Source organism: Hypomesus nipponensis, chromosome 17 (assembly GCF_054491055.1).
Source record: "Hypomesus nipponensis isolate SF chromosome 17, ASM5449105v1, whole genome shotgun sequence".
Taxonomy (NCBI): Eukaryota; Metazoa; Chordata; class Actinopteri; order Osmeriformes; family Osmeridae; genus Hypomesus; species Hypomesus nipponensis.
Genome location: NC_140377.1, coordinates 19854737 through 19875028, shown reverse-complemented (window position 1 = coordinate 19875028; position 20292 = coordinate 19854737). Strand labels below are relative to the sequence as shown.

At 52.6% G+C, this 20292-nt stretch overlaps 1 protein-coding gene across 2 annotated transcripts; it reads left to right on the top strand.

Moving 5' to 3' along the window:
- The first annotated feature begins 857 nt into the window (after window positions 1-857).
- csnk1da (casein kinase 1, delta a) lies at window positions 858-18904 on the top strand. Of its 2 annotated transcripts, XM_084676623.1 has the most exons (10): window positions 858-1364; window positions 9779-9889; window positions 11983-12131; window positions 12976-13204; window positions 13589-13759; window positions 14043-14191; window positions 14563-14734; window positions 15927-16039; window positions 18301-18360; window positions 18530-18904. In XM_084676623.1, exons 1-10 carry the CDS (start codon window positions 1289-1291, stop codon window positions 18578-18580), a joined length of 1281 nt encoding a protein of 426 aa, XP_084532749.1. In that variant the 5' UTR covers window positions 858-1288; the 3' UTR covers window positions 18581-18904. The 2 variants fall into 2 exon arrangements, with proteins under 2 accessions (XP_084532749.1, XP_084532750.1); XM_084676624.1 differs by lacking the exon at window positions 18301-18360.
- The last annotated feature ends 1388 nt before the right edge of the window (window positions 18905-20292 follow it).

The window sequence follows — 20292 nt, the reverse complement described above, 5'->3', positions numbered from 1 at the left end:
AAAGCATACTTAAATTTTCCAGGTTACTTGTTAATTCCGTAAGGTGTGTCATGTGACAAATACAATGTTCCCAATTTCCTTGTAAGTCTATTGAGAGTAGTTGCCTCACCCTGCCTTGCCAGTTTCAGCTAAGCCTGTAAGGGTTGCTTAATCATCCTCCCCCATCAACGTCACTAGCATGTCACCACAACACGTCCTGGCTGGCCTATTTGGCCATGGAAAAAGACTGATCTCTGTCTGAACACGAATAATTGAATGACATCTGAAAGGATTTGTGAGAAAATGATGAGGGCTCAGAGGCAGTCGATTTCAGAAGTTCTGAATCATACATCATGAAGGGTCAGGTCTTCATATACAGGGACGTGGTGTTGGATTGGATTGATCAACCAAACCTATGTTGTCTCCTGTAAACTTGTTGATAATTCCAAAGCAGGATCAACAAGATGGAGAAACATTATATTGACAAAAGTGGCTGAGAGAGACATTATCCCTGAGAACCAGGAATAACAGGAGCAATAAAGGCATTTTATTCACACAGTGCTCAATCCACAACTATCCTCTATTTAAAACATATACATGAGATTGAACTAAATCATTTTGTTTATTTAGACTTGTTCATTTAAATGGGGGTTCTATAACTATTATTATGGAGGGATTAATTCGCTATTATTTTGAGGAGATTCATTCATTATTTACAATGTGTTGGCATATTATATGCACATATAATTGTATTGCAGTTTAAAGTCTGGACAAAGGAAATTGATTCAATCCATTGCTTTTGTTGTGGAGAGTAACCCAGCCCTCTCCCCTCCCCCTTTGCCTTGGCCTGGCCCAGGCCTGCCGTTGCTAGGGGAAGTGATGTCACCGTCTCACAACAGTTTGCCGATCAGCCTCCTATGGAAAGAAGCAGAGACTCAATAGAAACCTAACAGAAAATAGACAAGCAACGTCCTGAAAATCCATCTTCATCCAAGGGCTAAATTGCTAAATTTGTATCGCAAATAGCAAGAGCATAAAGTACACACGTTTATCTTTAAAATAAGCCAAATATTATGATTTTGTGATATCCGGAGAATTTTAAAACGAGTGGTGAAAGATAACTAGATTGTTGGACTGAAGCAACTGTATTGAGAGACACAGGTGACAGAAAAGATCGAGAAATTGCACAAACTTGGAGGAATTGTGCTAAAGTTCGGTTTACTTGTTTACACTCAAACATCATTGGACTTTTATCCGATATTTTTGTGCTAGCGAGCTTGCTTGCTAGCCAGAAATTGAAGTTATAGTCATGGAATTGAGAGTGGGAAACCGATACAGACTGGGCAGAAAGATTGGAAGTGGATCCTTTGGAGATATTTATCTGGGTAAGTAGTGCTTGCTAGAAGGCTTTCTCTACACACAGAATTCTAAAAAATAAACAATAAAGCAATAAATCCTTATTGACTAGTTCATGCTAGCTTGCTAGCTAGCTAGCTAACTAGATTTGCTGTTGGCTGCTCACAACCTACTATTGTCAGCTGCTCAGTGTTAAATCAGCTGATTCCATTGAAAATAGAAATGTTTAAAGCTAGCTGGCATTTTAGCATTGTTTGAATAAGACAATTGTTAAAATGCATATTGTATTTAACTAGCAACGTAACGTAATGTGGAATATGTGAATTAGATAGCTACAGTAATAGCTTGGTTCGTCTCAGCCTGTGATACTACAATTTATTTTCCAGTGCATTGTTGCTAACTGGTTAGCTGGCCAATGAAGTCCTATCACAGACACCACCAGAACCAAGTCTATGAATGAAGGCTAGAATTAGAAGCTTCCATTAATGGTTTGTGATGGTAGCCACAGCCGGGAAACCTAGTCAGCGATCAGTCCCTAATTATAGCTATCAAAACCAGTCAACTGGGATAGTTTTCAATCAAGGCATTATCCTTTCCTCCCTGTGTACCAGTAGGCTAAGCATAGCACACAACACAAGCGGGCGAATTTGTAGTTTCTATTTACAGGATTTAACATTAAGTCAAGTAGTCCACATTTTGTGTATGGAGAACTGCACTCCAATCCACTTATCGATCCACGATGAGCCAAGGTTAATATTATTTTGCTCACCAAGCTAATGGAGTCGCTGCTCATTAAGATGTCACTGGTGGCTTCTGGAAACCCATGGTGACATTGCTAGAAATATATTTCACACCAGAAATCCAGCACGATGAGGATATTCGTGTCGGTTGAGATAATCCTGTTGTCCTGCTTATTGTCGGCCAGGATTCAATCAAGAGAAGTGGATTGTGACGGACATGAGGGAAGTTCTGAAATGATCTCCTTAGGGCTGTAGCCTATGTCTATAAAATATCAATATGTTGCATACTTACTACAGTCAAACAGACTCATTACTAAGTCAAACTGTAACAGGAAATAAGAACATAATTTAGTTTAACTTCTTAAATGAGATACATTTTATTCAGCTGCGATTTATTGATATGGCCTCGTTCTTGTTGATAAACATGAAACTGGTGGCGATTTATTATGGTCCAATCCACATTTACAATGATATTTCCAGTAAAGGGGTGTTAGGTTATATAGCCTGTATATCAGGTCAGTCACTCTTATTTACTCCTCTGTTTTTATGGTTCAGAGAAGGCTTGGGTTTCATTAGATAGGAGACCAGGGCCTGTCACGATTGACAGACCAGCCTTGGTCCTCATTGTCCTTCAGCCACTGTCAGGGGTGAAAGGGACTCTTTTGTCGCATCCCCAAGTGTCTACTGGTGGGTTTTGTCAACCAGAGAAGGGGTGGGAGGGAGGGGGGAATGATTTGGTTTAGACCAGTGTTTTGTGTCCAAATTTGGTTGTCGCAGGTTCCTTTTGTCTTTATCCATGGGTGCAGAGGCCTGTTCCATAAAGAGTTTGCCGAATAAGCCAGGCTTAAGTGGGTTACTTTCCCTGACATAAGCCTGGCTTATTCTGTAAACTCACTTTGTGGTACAGGCTCCAGGTGTGTACTGAAATCTAAGCCAAATCTGAGCCTGTGTCTTACCACATTGGTCTGGGCTTCATTTAGATTTGATGTCACATGACCTACTGTAGCACATTTCTGCAAAACATTGGCGTCTGCGTACGGTTCTTCTCATCGTTCAGTTCCTGTTCTCCTTCTCAGGTCCTCTTTCTTAGCTGTGGGACTCTGAACATAGATAGGAAGTGCTCTATGCCGGTTCACAAACAAACGATGGGGAACCGCAGAGGAAAGGAGATAAGGAAGCGACTCGTGGCCTAACACAACGTCCACACCCATATCGTCTCTCCTCTAGCTAGTTTGGCCGCTCCCGAGCAGAGGGTAAATACAACCTTGGCAGGCTGGCTGTGTTTATTGCATGTTTGTCCAGCCCCGGTGGTAGATGAGCTCCCGGCCCGTGGCCCCACGCTGGCTACAGGGTGTCAGGGGCAGGGTCTGGGTCTGAGGCCTGGACCTCAGAGCTCGTTCGTCATCTCCACTCCCCTGACCTTAAAAGCAAAACACCTGGGCTGACAGCCGGAGGTGTTACGAGCCAGAGTGAACAGAAGAAAATACCATTTCACCTCTGACACCATACCTGTGACCTTTCGGTTAGGTTCGGGGGGGGGGGGGGGGGGTTCTCCACCACTGTCAGGACGAGAATACCCCCCACCCCCCGCCTTCTTTTATTGACGTGCACAAAACCATGCATGGTGGAACAGGAAAACCTCGACTTTTCAAAGACTGGGAACCGGGTTGTGATGTAACACTGCTTGATGCGCAGCGACCGCGTGGCCCGAGGCCCAGAACAGTTTGAAGCAGCTCGCGCACTCACTGACCCTTTCAAAACTGAGTCCTCCGCGCTCCATTAGGAGTGGGTCGCCGTTTTCACCCGACCCCCAGAGCTTTTCTCGGAGGGGATGGATTATTGGACGCTCGATGCTTAGCCCTCGCCCCCGTCCGCACGCCATGTGTCGTCGTTCTCGCCCGTGTGGGGTTCGATGTGGTCATAGTTTGACAGCAGATGGAATCTCTTAGGGGTCTCTGAGTGCTGAGCACAGTGTGTTCTCAGTGTGTGTTTTTTTTTTTTGGCAACAGACTTTGATGAGGTCACCCTTCGTTCTGTGTTTTGAATGTTTTATCCAGAGATCTAGTGACCACAGATGGACGGAGCTGTTCTCTGCAGCGTCTGAGAGGGTGTTGGCTCGGGCTATGAATGTATAGAACATACATCTTCCAGCATGGAGATCAGAGAGTTAACTGGTTACAAGTCGATCTTCAGAAAAGGGTTTGTCACTGGGACAGCCAATCATTTGGCTGTTGTCAATCTGCCTTTTGGTGAACCTTCTCCGGCTGTTGCACTTATGATCTCACAACAGATAAAATGTAATCAAGTCAAACAGCCTTCAATTAAAAGAAATGGCCATGACAGACTTTGGTCTCCAGCCATAGTGACTCTGTGTACGATTCAAGGCTGGCCAGGTTGTAGCAGGATCTCCTCCCAGGCGTGGAGGCTGGAGAGCAGGAGGACACGTGTTGACTTTGTGTCCAAGCTATAGAAGGTTGTCCTCAGCCACAGTGTTTACGGTTTGTGTGCCAGCTCCTCCTGAATGGCTGCCTCAGCACTCCATGGATCTCTGTCTGCTCTCTCTCTCTCTCTCTCTCTCTCGCTCTCTCGCTCTCTCGCTCTCTCTCTCTCTCTCTCTCTCTCTCTCTCTCTCTCTCTATCTCTCTATCTCTCTATCTATCTCTCTCTCTCTCTCTCTCCCTCTCTTCCCCCCCCTTCCTTGCTCTCTCTCTCTTCCCCCCCCTTCCTTGCTGTCTCTCCCCTTCTATCTTGACTCCATGTTGGAGACACATCTTTGAGGTTGTGTCGCAACATTTCCTGGCGTTTGCCCAACCTGGGGTCTGTGAGTTTTCACAGTTACTAAGCTGTGTTATGCAACAGTCCTCTTGTGGTGATTCAGCCCTGTGTGTGCGTGTTGCTCATCTACTTGGGTGGAAGTTATGTAAAGGTTGTTGGAGGCTTGCTGTATATTGTTGCTGTGCCATACACGCGTGTGTGTGTGTGTGTTTGCCAGTGTCAGCAAACTTTACACCAAGCCTCTGTTGGTTGTATGGCTGATTATTTGTTTAGGTTGTAGGGCCAGTGCAGCTATGCACTCCCATGTCTGCTTTGTTTGTGGTCCTGCACCTAGCTTTACATCCCTGCAGCCTAAACCCAACCCCCCCCCCCCCTTCCTCTCATGCTTTAGTACAACCACAAACCCCCGTAAAGGAAAGGGGCACAAGGTTCTTAATCCCCCCCCCCCCCCCCATGCGTCAACCTAACCGACAAGACAACAGAAGAAGCCTCTGGAAGCGTAGTAGACCTCCCTCTCCAACATGCTCCCAGGAAACAATTGGGTTACTTGCATGCGACTTTGCGTAGCGAGCGTAATGTCGTGCGTTCGCTTGCAAGCGCCCCGCGGTATGCCGCTAGACGCTAGCACAGCGGCATCGGTTAGCATCCGGATTTCTCAGCCATAGCGCTCGCCAAGTTCCCACAGCAGGGAACTTTGTTCTCCTTTTTCCATCACCAGAACCAAGGGGGTCCTCTTTTTATTAAATGTCAAGCGTAGACATAGGTTTTTTTTGGTTGGTTTTGTTCAAATGACAAGTTGAAACTGGAACAAAGTGACTAATGGCTGCACGTTTACAATGGTGGTGTTTGTCCAAGGTGTTCTTAACGATGATAAATCAGTCGTTTTTTTGCAGGCAGGCCAGGAGAGATTCCGTATCCATGAAATTCCGTCTCTTCTTCTCCGTGTGCGTCTGTGTTTTTCCTCAAATCTAATCAAAGTTCCACAGTGTTTCTTCACCTGCCCTCCCCCCTCCTCTCATTGCATAATAACCCCCCCCCCCAGTGCTATAGGGCTTCATTCATGGCCTCGCCACAGATTTGTGTTCCGAACGCATGGCTGAGATGATTGCAAACAGTCCTCCAGAACGCCCCCACCCCCCTCCTCTCTGAGTCCCAGGACAGGGAGAGATAAGGCGGGGACAGACCCGACCCGGGGGGGGGGGGGGGGGGTGGAGGAAGAGAGGCGGCAGAGGGGAGAGGCCATTGATCTAGACAACAAAGCCAGGGTTACCTCAGAACAGAGAACTTGAAACCCGGGTTGCCGGGCGAGATACGGGCTTCAGAGGTGACGATTGTAGTGTATGTCAGAGCAACAGTCTCCCCCATACTCTTTGGCATCCGTGACTGTTATAGAGAACATCTCATCATTGTATTCATGTTTTTCAGTCATACCCATGAGACCTAATGATGGTGCACACAGTTGGGCTGCTCCCAGGCAAAGTGGCTTTACATGCAGGACTCGGTCGCCCAGGCCTGGTGCAGCCCTCCAGTCCCAGTAACACACACACACACTGCACCACTTCACAATCCCTACTTGTTTTCCTCCCTCCTCATTCTGTCCTGCCCAGCGCTCGCCACACCGGACCTCTCTGTCCGCTAGCATCTGCTGGTTGCATAACGTTACAGGTCCCTGCTCAGCTCCCCCTTCCTCCCCCTCACACGTTTTTTTTCTTGGCCCGAGACGCTCAATTGGGGTTGGGGTAGGAGGAGGGGGGGGGGGGAAAGGAGTGGAAACAAGGACGAGGTCGATGGAAAATCGAGCCAAAAGTTGAGCTGCTTGCCTGTGTGGACGAAGGGGGATGTTGTTGTTGTAGTCGTTCCTTGTCGACGACGGCGCGAGTGTGTTCCTGTGCCAGGAAGCTCAGTACCTGAGCAGGACACCAGGGCCTCAGGAAGCTCAGTACCTGAGCAGGGCCCCAGGGCCTCAGGAAGCTCAGTACCTAAGCAGGACACCAGGGCCTCAGGAAGCTCAGTACCTGAGCAAGACACCAGGGCCTCAGGAAGCTCAGTACCTGAGCAGGGCCCCAGGGCCTCAGGAAGCTCAGTACCTAAGCAGGACACCAGGGCCTCAGGAAGCTCAGTACCTGAGCAGGGCCCCAGGGCCTCAGGAAGCTCAGTACCTAAGCAGGACACCAGGGCCTCAGGAAGCTCAGTACCTGAGCAGGGCCCCAGGGCCTCAGGAAGCTCTACCTAAGCAGGACACCAGGGCCTCAGGAAGCTCTACCTAAGCAGGACTCCAGGGCCTCAGGAAGCTCAGTACCTAAGCAGGACACCAGGGCCTCAGGAAGCTCAGTACCTAAGCAGGACACCAGGGCCTCAGGAAGCTCAGTACCTAAGCAGGACACCAGGGCCTCAGGAAGCTCAGTACCTGAGCAAGACACCAGGGCCTCAGGAAGCTCTACCTAAGCAGGACACCAGGGCCTCAGGAAGCTCAGTACCTGAGCAGGGCCTCGGTGGCGTGATCGATGGCCTGCGATAGTGCGAGGCGCGTTTTTCGATTTGCATGTTGGCAGCGCAGCCTTCCTGGTTAGGAGGGTTTGTTTGTCTTTTGTGTGGAGGGATGTGCCCAAACATGTCTCGCTGTGAAGACATCAGTATGCAGGCTGTCATACATACACACACACACACACAAGCATGCATGCCTCTGGTAAGAGGAGGGTTAGCATTCCCTTTTTGAATGTGTCCAGACAAATCAAATTCCTGTCAAGATAACAGCAGCAACAACAACCTCCCTCTCCTTAAACAACATCACAATTCAGCAAACAGATATTAACTGTCTGTGTGTGTGTGTGTCTCTGTGTGCGTGTCTCCCTGCCAGATGTGAATAGGGCAGAGTCAAAGTTTAGACTCCCACTGTCGGATGCATTATGCTAATATCCTTCAGGCTGTGTTTGTGTGCGCCTGTGTCTTCCGTCTGGCTGGAACTAGACTCCAGGCAGTGTTGTCTGGCCTATTCTCAGCTCTGCATGTGTGGGTAACAGCCTCACAGACCTCCAGTCCTCCCTGTGTCATTCTGGGGTGTAGGAATGGGGAGCTTGACTGTGTTTTAGTGTCCGTCTCAGGAACGATAGCTTAGCTCTCTATAGTTACACCCCCCCCACACACACACATGCTGTGCTGACCTTGGGGTTAGATAAAAGATACGGGTTACCTTTCTGTTCGATAGAAGTCAATCCTCACCTGTGGACTGGGCTGATACAGATCAATACCGTTTCAACCCTCCAGCCTGGAGTCAAAGTGCATCGGGCGCCTACGGAGAGCTGAAACTGCACCTTAGCTGCATCGCGTGATTAGCTTTCGGCCCGTGTGCTGCTAGCCCCAGCTCAGGGGGGGCCCAGGAACTGACGTTCAGATCAATTCTTCAGGGGGAGCGATTGATCAGCTACACGCATTGAAGTCAATATTGTTTTTGTTTGTTTGGGGGAGGGGGGGGTGGGTTCCGGGCAGTTGTCCAGGGAGGGATTTAAAGTTTACACACACACACAGTTCTGTGCGGCAAGGCAGGCTGACAGGGGCCCCTTCAGGTCAGTGGAACACTGACGTCTCTGATCCGGCGAGCAGGTGTGTCGCGGTGCCGTGTCCAGTAAGGGCCTTCACATAACCTGGTGTTGAGTTACTGTTCCACCATCCTGCCCAGAGGAGCCCAGACCCAGATCCAGGCCCCAGACCCCAGGGCCCAGACCCCAGATCCAGACCCCAGGCCCAGACCCCAGGCCCAGACCCCAGATCCAGACCCCGGACCCCAGGGCCCGGACCCCAGGGCCCAGACCCCAGGGCCCAGACCCCAGGGCCCAGACCCCAGGGCCCAGACTCCAGGCCCCAAGCCACAGGCCCAGAGGGTCCATTCTGGGACACCAGACTTCAGGGATGGATGGATTTTTTCCCCGAAAAAGGCTAAACATGCTCTTGTTGTGATTTTGTTTAGATTATTATATATATTTTTTTCAATCAACCCCACCAAATATAATGTAGAGTTCTGATCCATAGGGTGTGGTTTAATAGCTCTACTGACAATGATGTTGTCACCTGGCTGGCTGTTGGGTTGGTTACCATGGGAAAGGGGGTGGGGCCAGTGAGGGACTCGGCGTGAGGAGGAGAGGGAGGGGCTGGGCGGGGCTCTCTCCCGAACGATGTCGTAATTACTGCCTCCGGGGGCCACATTCCCCACACCCCTCCACACACACACACACACACACACACAACCTCTGCTGTCCTTAGAAACGACACGAGCTGGGGGAGGCTCTTCCTATAGGTCCCATTTGTGGAGGGCTCATTTGCATAAGTTGGGGGGAGGGGGGGCTTCGGGCGATTTAATGGGGGGGGGGGGGGGGGGGTTAGGCTTTATGTGCCCGGCGGAGGGTTGGGGTGGGTGGATGAGATTGTCAGTTCCTCCGTTATGGCATGGATGTGAATGCTGCTGGGACGTACTGTATGTGGGCAGCCAATGTTCTACCTCTGTAGCCAAGAGGGGGGCGGAGGGGAGTGGGTGCGGGCGGGGGGGGGGGATGATTCACCCAGCTCTCACCAGGAGCCGTGAAGTCGTAATTGCGCCAAGACCTCGTTTCCGCAGGGGCGTGTATGATCGTGACACACGGATCATAATGGTCCCGCTCGTTCCAGAGACGCCTCTCGTTATGAAGGGCATGTTTTAGTAAGTGTGAGTAATGACACTTATGCTGTGTGTGTGTGTGCGTTAGTTTCCAACATCCGGTGTAAGTCGCCATTCTCATTTCAATAAATCTAGACAACGTTTATTAACCAGCGCTTCTGATGCCACGCTACTAAGAAATGAGACCTTTGTTTGACAATATTGACATATTATGACTCGAATACTAACCCCTTCTCCCTCTCCTGTCTCTCCCCCTCCTCCTCTCTCTCCGTGTCTCCAGGTACTGATATCTCTGTGGGGGAGGAGGTGGCCATCAAGCTGGAATGCGTGAAGACCAAGCACCCCCAGCTCCACATCGAGAGCAAGATCTACAAGATGATGCAGGGAGGAGGTAGGCTCCCAACACACACACACACACACCGTACTCCTGCCTGGCCTAGCTTCCAAGCATACCATCCCGGGTCGGTACGACAGACCCCCGACCGACACCCCCTGTCACGACCAGGAAATGGCAAATCTGCCCGTCCAACCTAGCGCCTCTGAATTAGCTCCAATTCCCGAGAGAGGTGTACCTGCAGGGTCTGTGTGTGTGTGTACCTGCATGGTCTGTGTGCGTGTGCCCTGCTGTTTACGTATGTTCTCTGACTGCACGGGGGAGGAGTGTGCGCCCCCCCCCTTCCCCCCAGCAGGACGCTGGTTGTTGGGAGGTTTTGTGTGTGTGCCCGGCCTCAGAGATCTCGTCCCAGAAGGGAGCTCTGACACGGGGAGAGGTTGGAGAGAGGGTGACCCCCCCCGCCCCCCCCTCCCTCTTCTCTCTCTCTTCATCTCTGCCTCCAGCTCCCATCTCATCCTCGCCCTCCTGCATCCGTTTTCATCTCTCCATTTTCTCCCCTCCCGCTCCATCCCGTCGCCTTCCGTGATGTCTTTTTCACCCTCTCCCTCCCTCCCTCCCTCCCTCCCTCCCTCCCTCCCTCCCTCCCTCCCTCCCTCCCTCCCTCCCTCCCTCCCTCCCTCCCTCCCTCCCTCCCTCCCTCCCTCCCTCCCTCCCTCCCTCCCTCCCTCCCTCCCTCCCTCCCTCCCTCCCTCCCTCCCTCCCTCCCTCCCTCCCTCCCTCCCTCCCTCCCTCCCTCCCTCCCTCCCTCCCTCCCTCTCCCTCCCTCCGAGTTGTGGCCAGATGGTGGGAGGCATGAAGAGAGGGAGGCGTGTGTGTTGGGGGGCGGGGGGCGAGGGGGGATTCCTCTTCTCATCCATCTTCTCTGGCCTTATACAGGCTATGAATATTCATACACGTGTGTGTGTGTGTGTGTGTGTACGTACGCTCCAAATAACGTCCTGGGGCACAGCTGCATCCTATCTTTTCCCAGCTTCCCTTTTCGCCCCGCGGAGGGCCAGACGTATTGATGTCACCCACGTGAGAGCAGCTCCTGGGCCTATATTAAGCCAGGGAGTCCATTGGAGAGCGTGCTCCCCACTGTGGCCTCGAGCCCTACATAGACACCCTGGACGTTTTTTTTGGGGGTGCTAGACGAACTCTGCCTCGCCGGAAAAACCAGCCTCGCCCTGCCTTGTAAGCGCGTGAGATACCGGGAGGAATCGCCGGAGCAAGGAGAGTGACCCAGACAGAGAGATATATTTGTAGTGTGCGTGTGTGCTGAGCTCCAGGGTGTGGTGTGTGACTGTAGTCGGCTCTGCAGCGTCAGCAGTTGTCTCTACTACTATACCAGCTGTCTCTGTTGGGGGGGGGGGGGGGGGGGCTCTGCCTGCCCTCACGTGTGTGTGTGTGTGTGTGCTCGCAAGTATCTAGGCAGACTAACACACACTAATACAACTCTCACACACACTAATACACACGCACTCTCTCACACGGTCCCCTCAAGTCACACACCAGGCCCTCTCCCCGGGGCCGGGGCTGGAGCCGGGATGGAACGGAGGACCTGCAGAGAAGCAGTGACACTGACCACCTCCAAGGTCACTTCCCCCGCCGGCGTGTCAGGTTTATAGGCCCCGCCAGAACCACCCTCCACTGCCAATCTCTCTTTTACACACGCGCGCACCATCATTGATTCACTCTCCCGTTTTTCTCCTCGGCCTCTGACAACAGCGAGGTCGAGACCGCCGTGTTTTATGGGCCCCTCCCCCGCCCTTCCCCCACCGGTCGGCCTCAAAGTCACCTTCAGCCTCCCCACCGCGTGCGGTGAAGGGGGTCTCCTCTCCACCTCTCTGGTGACTGGGCCCAGCCGGCTGGTTCCCTCGTGTTCAGACTTCTGCCCCTGGTACCAGACTGTGGCTGTGTGATGCAGGGACCTGGATTCAGTTTGTCTGTCTGTGTGGCCAAGAATAACTCAAGTGTGTGTCTCTCTCTCTCTCTCTCTCTCTCTGTTCCTCTCTCTCTCTGCTCCCGTCTTTGTTCCACCCCCTCTCTATCCCTCCCTCCCTCCTCTCTCTACCTCGCTCTCTCGTTTCTCCCCCCCTGCCTCCCTTCAGTGGGCATCCCCACCATCAAGTGGTGCGGAGCGGAGGGGGACTACAACGTGATGGTGATGGAGCTGCTGGGGCCCAGTCTGGAGGACCTCTTCAACTTCTGCTCCCGCAAGTTCAGCCTCAAGACCGTCCTGCTGCTGGCTGACCAGATGGTGAGAGGGAGAGGGGGAGAGAGGGAGAGGGAGAGAGGGAGGGGAACTCCAGAACAGACGGCCACATAATGTCACTACTCCGACACCCTCCCTCCTCCTACTCCTCCAGCTATCAGAGACTGTCTCGTGTTATCTCTGTTTGCATTGACAGTGTGACTGATTTGCATGGATCATCAGTCCTGTTTCCTCAACAGGGCAAAAGCCTAACAGGTTCAGCCTGTTAAACCAGTCCTGCAGTATCACATTCATCCATCTTCATCTTATTTGCACTTATTTGACCCCTGACATATTCCTTATATTTAGTAATATTTTAATGACATGTGATTCCAAGAAATGGTTTTAAATCTAATCGAAGGTTGGGCGTTCGTACCGTACCATCTAGGCTAAGGCCTCACCACAGCGGTCTGGGTTTGAGTCCGGCCTTTGCCCAAATGGCCAAAAATACTAGTTTAGAATATTAGTACAGAATATTGTGTTGGAATATTTTCCTCTGTCTCCAATCCGAGTTAGAATGTTGTTCCTGTCCTCCTTATATTGGCACGCGTGGGGTCCCTCCATGCTCACGTGTGTAATCAAGGGGAGGTACACTAAGACCTGCTCCGCTGCGTCCCAACGGGAGGCTCCCCATGTCCCGCGCCAGCACCCGGAGCCAGGCACACTCACCCCCACGCAGCGTGGGCTCACATCCCAGCACCCGGAGTCAGGCACACTCACCCCCACGCAGCGTGGGCTCACATCCCAGCACCCGGAGCAAGGCACACTCACCCCCGCGCAGCGTGGGCTCACATCCCAGCAACCCGTCCGCTAACCCCCCCTTCCCCCTCTCCCCACGTCCCATCCCCAGATCAGCAGGATTGAGTACATCCACTCCAAGAACTTCATCCACCGCGACGTGAAGCCCGACAACTTCCTGATGGGGCTGGGCAAGAAGGGCAACCTGGTCTACATCATCGACTTTGGCCTGGCCAAGAAGTACCGCGACGCCCGCACACACCAGCACATCCCCTACCGGGAGAACAAGAACCTGACCGGCACCGCCCGCTACGCCTCCATCAACACACACCTGGGCATCGGTAAGGCATGATACACACACGCGCTGACATCAGCCTGGGGGTAGGTGACAGTACAAACATGATGCAGGATCTTCCAGGAAGATGGGCGTGGGCGTATTTACCCGCAGAGTAGGCGTGCCACACACGTAAACACACCGCCCATCTGCACACTCGGAGGAATGTCGAGTCTTTCTCCCGTTTCTTTTTTCCTCCAACTGTTCAATTAGAGTTACATTTATATTACATTTATGCATTTAGCGGACGCTTTTATCCAAAGCGACTTCCAAGAGTTGAATGCTAGCCTTCCACAGTAGCTTGTTTTTTAGTTTGTCTGCCCTGAAAGTCTTCTCTTTGCCCTCCCTCCCTCCCTCTCTCCCCCTCCCTCCCTCGTCTCCCCCTCCACAGAGCAGTCGAGGCGTGACGACCTGGAGTCTCTGGGCTACGTCCTCATGTACTTCAACCTGGGCTCTCTGCCCTGGCAGGGCCTCAAGGCCGCCACCAAGAGGCAGAAGTACGAGCGCATCAGCGAGAAGAAGATGTCCACGCCCATCGAGGTGCTCTGCAAGGGCTACCCCTGTAAGTGATGGCTCGCCCGGCTGAGTCGAGGGACCGTCTGTGTGTGTGTGTGTGTGTGTGTGTGTGGGGGGGGGGGGCCTCCACGCATCTCTGGAGGACCCCTCAACCGTGTTTGATTCCGGGTCATTCTCGAGGCGAAAGGCCTCTCGTTTGATCCAAGGCCCATTGCTTGGACGCTTTGGGGAGTCCTCAAGGGTTCGATGAATGGGAGTGAACATGCGCAGGATGACGTGGGCCCAAGCTGACTTGTGTCCCCGCCTTGTGTTCCCCCTGCTCCCGACAGCCGAGTTCTCCACGTACCTCAACTTCTGCCGCTCGCTGCGCTTCGACGACAAGCCCGACTACTCGTACCTGCGGCAGCTCTTCAGGAACCTGTTCCACAGGCAGGGCTTCTCCTACGACTACGTCTTCGACTGGAACATGCTCAAGTTTGTGAGTGTCCTCGTTCGTGGCCCCATATGTTTTCCCCACTTGATTTTTTTTCTGAGCGTAGCGATGTTCGTAAAGATTTTTTAATTGATTTTCTGTATTGGCTGTAGTGCCGAGTGCTGAGAATCATTCAACCGTTAGTCAGTGATTGACTGTGGGGGGGGGGGCTTGTGGGGGTGATTTCCCCCTCCATACAGTCCTAACAGTATAATGACGGTTACGGGAGCCGGAAGGTCATTGAAGGAGAAAGGGGAGGTTATAGATTGGTGTCCCGTTATAGAAACGTCCCCCGGACTGATTTGATGACCGTGCCATGTTGGCGGCTGCCATTTTGTCAGCGTGTTAACTGAGTGTGTGTGTGTGTGTGTGCGCAGGGCGCCAACAGGGCCGCAGAGGACGCCGAGAGGGAGAGGAGAGACCGCGAGGACCGCCTCCGGCAGGGCCGGAACCCGGCCTCCAGGGGGATGCCCTCGGCCTCCGGGAGGCCCCGGGGGGGCCCGCAGGACGTGGCCGCCCCCTTGCCCCTCACCCCCACCTCACACACGGGTGAGTGCCCCTGAACGCCAGGGGGAGGATGGGCGGAGAAAGTGGGCGGAAATCAGCCGTGGCGGCTATGCCGCCACACACCAACACCACGCACATTTAAACCGTCACACCTGCCCTCTGGTTTCAAACTCCAAAGCGCCCCCTCGGATGTGCAGCTCGAGCATGAGGGAGAGGGAAGGTGGGAGAGAGAGCAGAGCAGAGCAGGGCCGGGCGGCGGTGTGTGAGATTCCAGTGGCGCCAACACTGGGACGTCAGCTCCATTAAAACCAGGGTGGATGATCAAAGCTAGCGGTTAGACGTGGGCGGGAGAGTGCGTCAGACCCCTGCCCCCCCTCTCCCTCCCTCTCCCTCTTTTTTTTCCTCTCTCACCCCCCTCTCTCTCCCTTACTCTTTCTTTCTCTGTGTCCCTCTCCCTCTTTTTCTTTCTTTCTTTTTTTCTCTCTCACCCCCCTCTCTCCCTCCCTCCTCCTCCTGGCCCTGTTAAAGTTCCTCATGAGAGGAGAGCGCCTCTCCGCCTCCACAGCACAGGCTGCCCAGGGCAGCAGTCCCAGCGATGGGACTCCACCCTGCGGCGCGTGTCTGCCGGCTGGAGGGTGTCTCCATGTCGGGGATGATCCCAGTGTGCCGCCTCCTCCTGCCCCAGATAGACCCAGGGTGTTTGAGAAGCAGTTTGCAGCTCTAGGTACTCGACCCGGGGTGTCTGAGAAGCAGTTTGCAGCTCTAGGTACTCGACCCGGGGGGATGGGAAGCAGTTTGCAGCTCTAGGTACTCGACCCAGGGTGTCTGAGAAGCAGTTTGCAGCTCTAGGTACTCGACCCAGGGTGTCTGAGAAGCAGTTTGCAGCTCTAGGTACTAGACCCAGGGTGTCTGAGAAGCAGTTTGCAGCTCTAGGTACTCGACCCGGGGTGTCTGGGAAGCAGTTTGCAGCTCTAGGTACTCGACCCGGGGTGTCTGGGAAGCAGTTTGCAGCTCTAGGTACTAGACCCAGGGTGTTTGAGAAGCAGTTTGCAGCTCTAGGTACTAGACCCGGGGTGTCTGAGAAGCAGTTTGCAGCTCTAGGTACTAAACCCGGGGTGTCCTCGAACGTGGCGTCTTCATCTGGGCGTGTCTTAATCTCCCTTCCCCCTCTCTCTCTCCCCTCTCGCCTCTTCCTCCGCCTCCCTCTCTCTGCACCCCGCCCCCTCTCCCTCAGGTATGGAGCGGGAGCGTAAGGTGAGCATGCGCCTGCACCGCGGCGCCCCCGTCAACATCTCCTCCTCAGACCTGACCGGCCGCCAGGACACCTCCCGCATGTCCACCTCACAGGTGAGAACCCACACACACACAGAGGAGTCACACCGCCTGTTCACACGAGTCAGCCGCACCGATGCATCGGGAAGACCTGCACTCCCTGTCGCTGGAATCTGCCTGCCCAAAAGCGCGCTCGTTAAACGCGACGTCTGCCAGGTGGCCGGCCGTTCAAGCCGTCTTAAAATATTAGCATCAAATATCGTGTTGGAACATTTTCTCTGTCTTTAATCCGAGTTAGAATGTTGTTCCTGTCCTCCTTATATTGGCACGCGTGGGGTCCCTCCATGCTCACGTGTGTAATCAAGGGGAGGTACACTAAGACCTGCTCCACTGCGTCCCAACGGGAGGCTCCCCATGTCCCGCGCCAGCACCCGGAGCCAGGCACACTCACCCACGCGCCTATCAAACAGTCTGTCGATGTGTTCCCCCCGCGCCAAGGATGTCACGGTCTTCAAATCTCAGTCTTTTAACCTATTGAGGAGTGAGTTCTAAATATTACCGACGCTTCCACCAGAGTGAGTCATTTTTTCAAACGGAGCTAGCTTTCGTTAGCTTCCGTTACCTAGCACCCTAGCATAATACTCGCAGCAATGCTACTACCTGCTAGTGTTACTTGTTAGCCTCCTAATTGTAAACTTTGAAGCCATACTATAGCGGTTGTCAAATAGTTTGACTATCGGAAAATAGTTGGTTGGAATGTTCAGAATCACACACGTGTGACAGTACTCTGTGAGGACCGCTTTGGAACGACCACACATGTGTGACGCTACTAATTAACAGGTTTTAAACACCTGTCGTTGCATCCTCGTGACTGAACGGTCGCCCGCAAACCGCGTGCGTACACGAGTCAGGAGTTAGGGCTGAATCAGAATAGCATTCCCTTCGATCAGCTGGGAAAGTAGCGGCTTGCCACGTGCTGGTGTGAAGGGGGCAGCGTCGGGTGAGTGACCAGGCCCTCATGGAACTGGTTCATCCACATCCACTGGCCGTCAAAATAGGACTTGTTGTTGAGTGAACGCGCCTGAAATGACTCTTCACTCTCCGCCACCAGAGACAGACGACTATGTGTCGTGGTGCTTTTTAGGTCCCATTTTAGGCGTAGACCTGTTTACTTGTTCTATTTGCGGGCGGATTCGGACATCTGTTTTTATGTTCAAATGACTCTACATTTAATGGACTAGCTCAACAACAACAAAAAATAGCAGCCGTTCTAGAAATATCCGCAAGATAGTTTGACAGGTCAACAGCCCCGTCCCCCAAATCACGAGACCCTCAGTTCACTTTATCGACCTCGAAGAACATTCCAGAAAGAAAAGACCAAACCCGTCTTCAATCGAGTGGGAGCCCACTCGTCCTAGAGCGTCTAAGATGGCCGAGCTTCTCCCCTCCGGCCAAGCCAGTGTGACGAGGCATAAGTTGTCCTCTCCCAGGGCAAGTTTGCCACTCCCGTTGACCCTCTTGGCTCCGAAGTCAACAAGCATGGATCAGACCTGGGAGGGGACGGGTGGATATGTTGTTTTACATGTAGTCATTTAGCAGACGCTCTTATCCAGAGCGACTTACAGTGAGTACAGGGACATTCCCCCCCGAGGCAAGTAGGGTGAAGTGCCTTGCCTGGAGGACACAACGTCATTTGGCACGGCCGGGAATCGAACCAGCAACCTTGTGATTACTGGCCCGATTCCCTAACCGCTCAGCCACCTGAGTCCCTCTTTTTGTGCCCTTTAGTTTCCCCAGCGGCGCATCCCCACTTCTGCTGCTTGTTGACATCTTGCAGGAAGTGATCGACCTCGTGAATGTGTCACAGAGGGCCTGCTTTCTTTTGTTTAGCCTGTCCTCACACAACTCGCTGGTCTCACACACGCCCTCTGGAGGGCAGAATCGACAGGGCAACATCGGTCTGAATCCCTCTCCCCCCCCCCCCCCCTGATTTCCTTGTTCAGAATCCCATGTCATGTCTGGTTAAGAGCTGACAGGACTTGGCCCTGTCCCACCTCGGAGAGTCAATGTAGTTTCTCTGTGGACATGACGCCCTGGTTCTTCCCCTCTCCCATGCATGGAGCTGAAGCCCTGTGGCTGACCAGAGTGGTGGGTGTGACCCGGGGTGTGGGTGTGACCCGGGGTGTGGGTGTGACCCGGGGTGTGGGTGTGGCCCTGGGTGTGGGTGTGGCCCTGTTTCTCCATGACCCATGGAAGGGCGGGTGCATTTCTGTTGGACATTAAGATGCTTTCCTGTCCCGTGTGTGTGTGTGTGTGTGTGTGTGTGTTCTTCTTAGTTCACCCAACAACCTCTGCAGTGTGCTGTGTCCGTTTTGCCGCCCAGTCTTTGTGTGACGGTGAGACTGGTGAATATCACTTAACACGCCGCTTGAAATGGTTGCTTTTGTATGACCTTCTAGAGACCGTAGCAAGCGTTGAGATTAGCCCGAATCCGAGTGCACCGTATCTAAAGAGCAGATGTATATGTATATGTGTGTACTAACTGTCCCTCCTCCTCCGGTCCAGGCGCTGTCCCGTGTCACCCCCAGCGGCCTGCAGTCCGCGGCCCCCCGATGAGCCTCGCCTCTCGCCTGCACCTTGTCACGGAGGGGCCTTCCACCCATGGCTGACACCATGACACACACACACACACACACAATCCAGGACTTGCGTGCGGAAATCACCCATTAAAAGCAATCGCCTCCCTACGGCCGGCCAATCTGACAGCAGGGGGAGTTGGTTCTCCATCGGCCGAGCGGTGATGCATTGAGTTTAGCCGAGTGCGCGCACACACACACACACGACTCTCAAACGATCCCACACACACACTTGGGAGAGTGATTGGCCGCGCTCTTTATCACCGTCAGGGGATTCCTGACTGTGAACGAGAGGGGGGGGGGGGGGGGGCAGGGCTGGATTTTCGCCTTCTCTGCCTTAACAACCAGGCACACCCCCACAGCAGCCTGTCTCTCTCCTCCCCTCCCTCCTCACCCCCCCCCCCTCTGCCTCTCTCTGGAGAACACCAGCTACGGGGGGGGGGGGGGGGGGAGGGAGAGAGCACACCAGCCTGTTCTGACGGCCCCCACTCCCCCAGCAACTCTCTCACTTAAAACAGCTCTCCCTCCCCAAAACCACCACACGCACACACATTCAGAGCCAGCTGACTTGCGCTGCTGCGCCGACTAAGCCATTTGTTTCTTTCTCTCCTTGGTTTTGTCGCCATGGCTTTTTCCTCCCTCTCTATCCCTGACTTTTTGTTTTCATATTTAGCAGATCAACAACTTGTTTGTTCCGGCTCCATTCTCTTGAGTACATCGGCTTAGTTTTCATCCTCCTGTGTCTCAACGGTGGAAATTGTGAACATGAATGGTGTTTCGGAAGCATGGCTTTTCATGTTTTTACTTTTGGATTCAGAGGCAGGAATTGATATTGCGACTACAACTTCTGAACTGTGTCTAACTTTTGAGCATCAATTTCAAGGGTCAGCACAACAGGGCTGTGTTGTAAAACACTCCAAGTCCCACCATTAAATGTTTGTTTGTTTTTTAAGGAGAATCCATTCTTTGGGGAGGAAAAGGCGGGAGGTTTTTGTGTAAAGCGTTTACTTAAAAGTGCGTTCTGTTGATATTTAGACTTGATGAAAAGCAATCCACCATCTCTTCTTGATGTTTGTCTCTTGTTAGTCCTGATCGAAGGGTTTTTGCCCCCTTGTGTACATTGAGGATGGGTGGGAGGGGCGTGTCTCCAGGGCAACGCCTGTTGGGTCTAAAAGCTGTGAAACACTTGTGATGTAAAGATGTCTTCTGTTTTCCTTTTTCTTCTGCTTTTTTTTTCTCTCACTTTCGACCCTTAGCCGTCAGTTAAAGGGTTTGTGTGTGAGCGTGTGTGGATAGGAGACTTGCGGGGTGTGTATTGGCATGTAGTGGGATGTATAGCAGCCTGGAGGAGGGGTTTAGACTGAAGGGTCAGTGACTGGTTGAAGTCACCTGTCACTCACATTGACCTGGAACTGAGACCAGCACTGGCAGACTGACATTAAGTAAGATGCATTCTTACTCTTTCTAAATAAACCATCTCAACTGACTGTCAGCTATTGGTAAACTTCAGCCTGGTGAACCTATTTGAACCTGGAAAAAATTGCAATATGTTTTAGTCTATTTAATTTTTTTTAAAAGGTTATTGGATGTAAAAAAAAAAAAAAAAAGGCATTGGGCTCTAAGTGACAGTTGGTCGGCGCAGTGCAGAGAGTAAGATAGGATGACCTGCACGTCACTATGGATCTGGGTTGG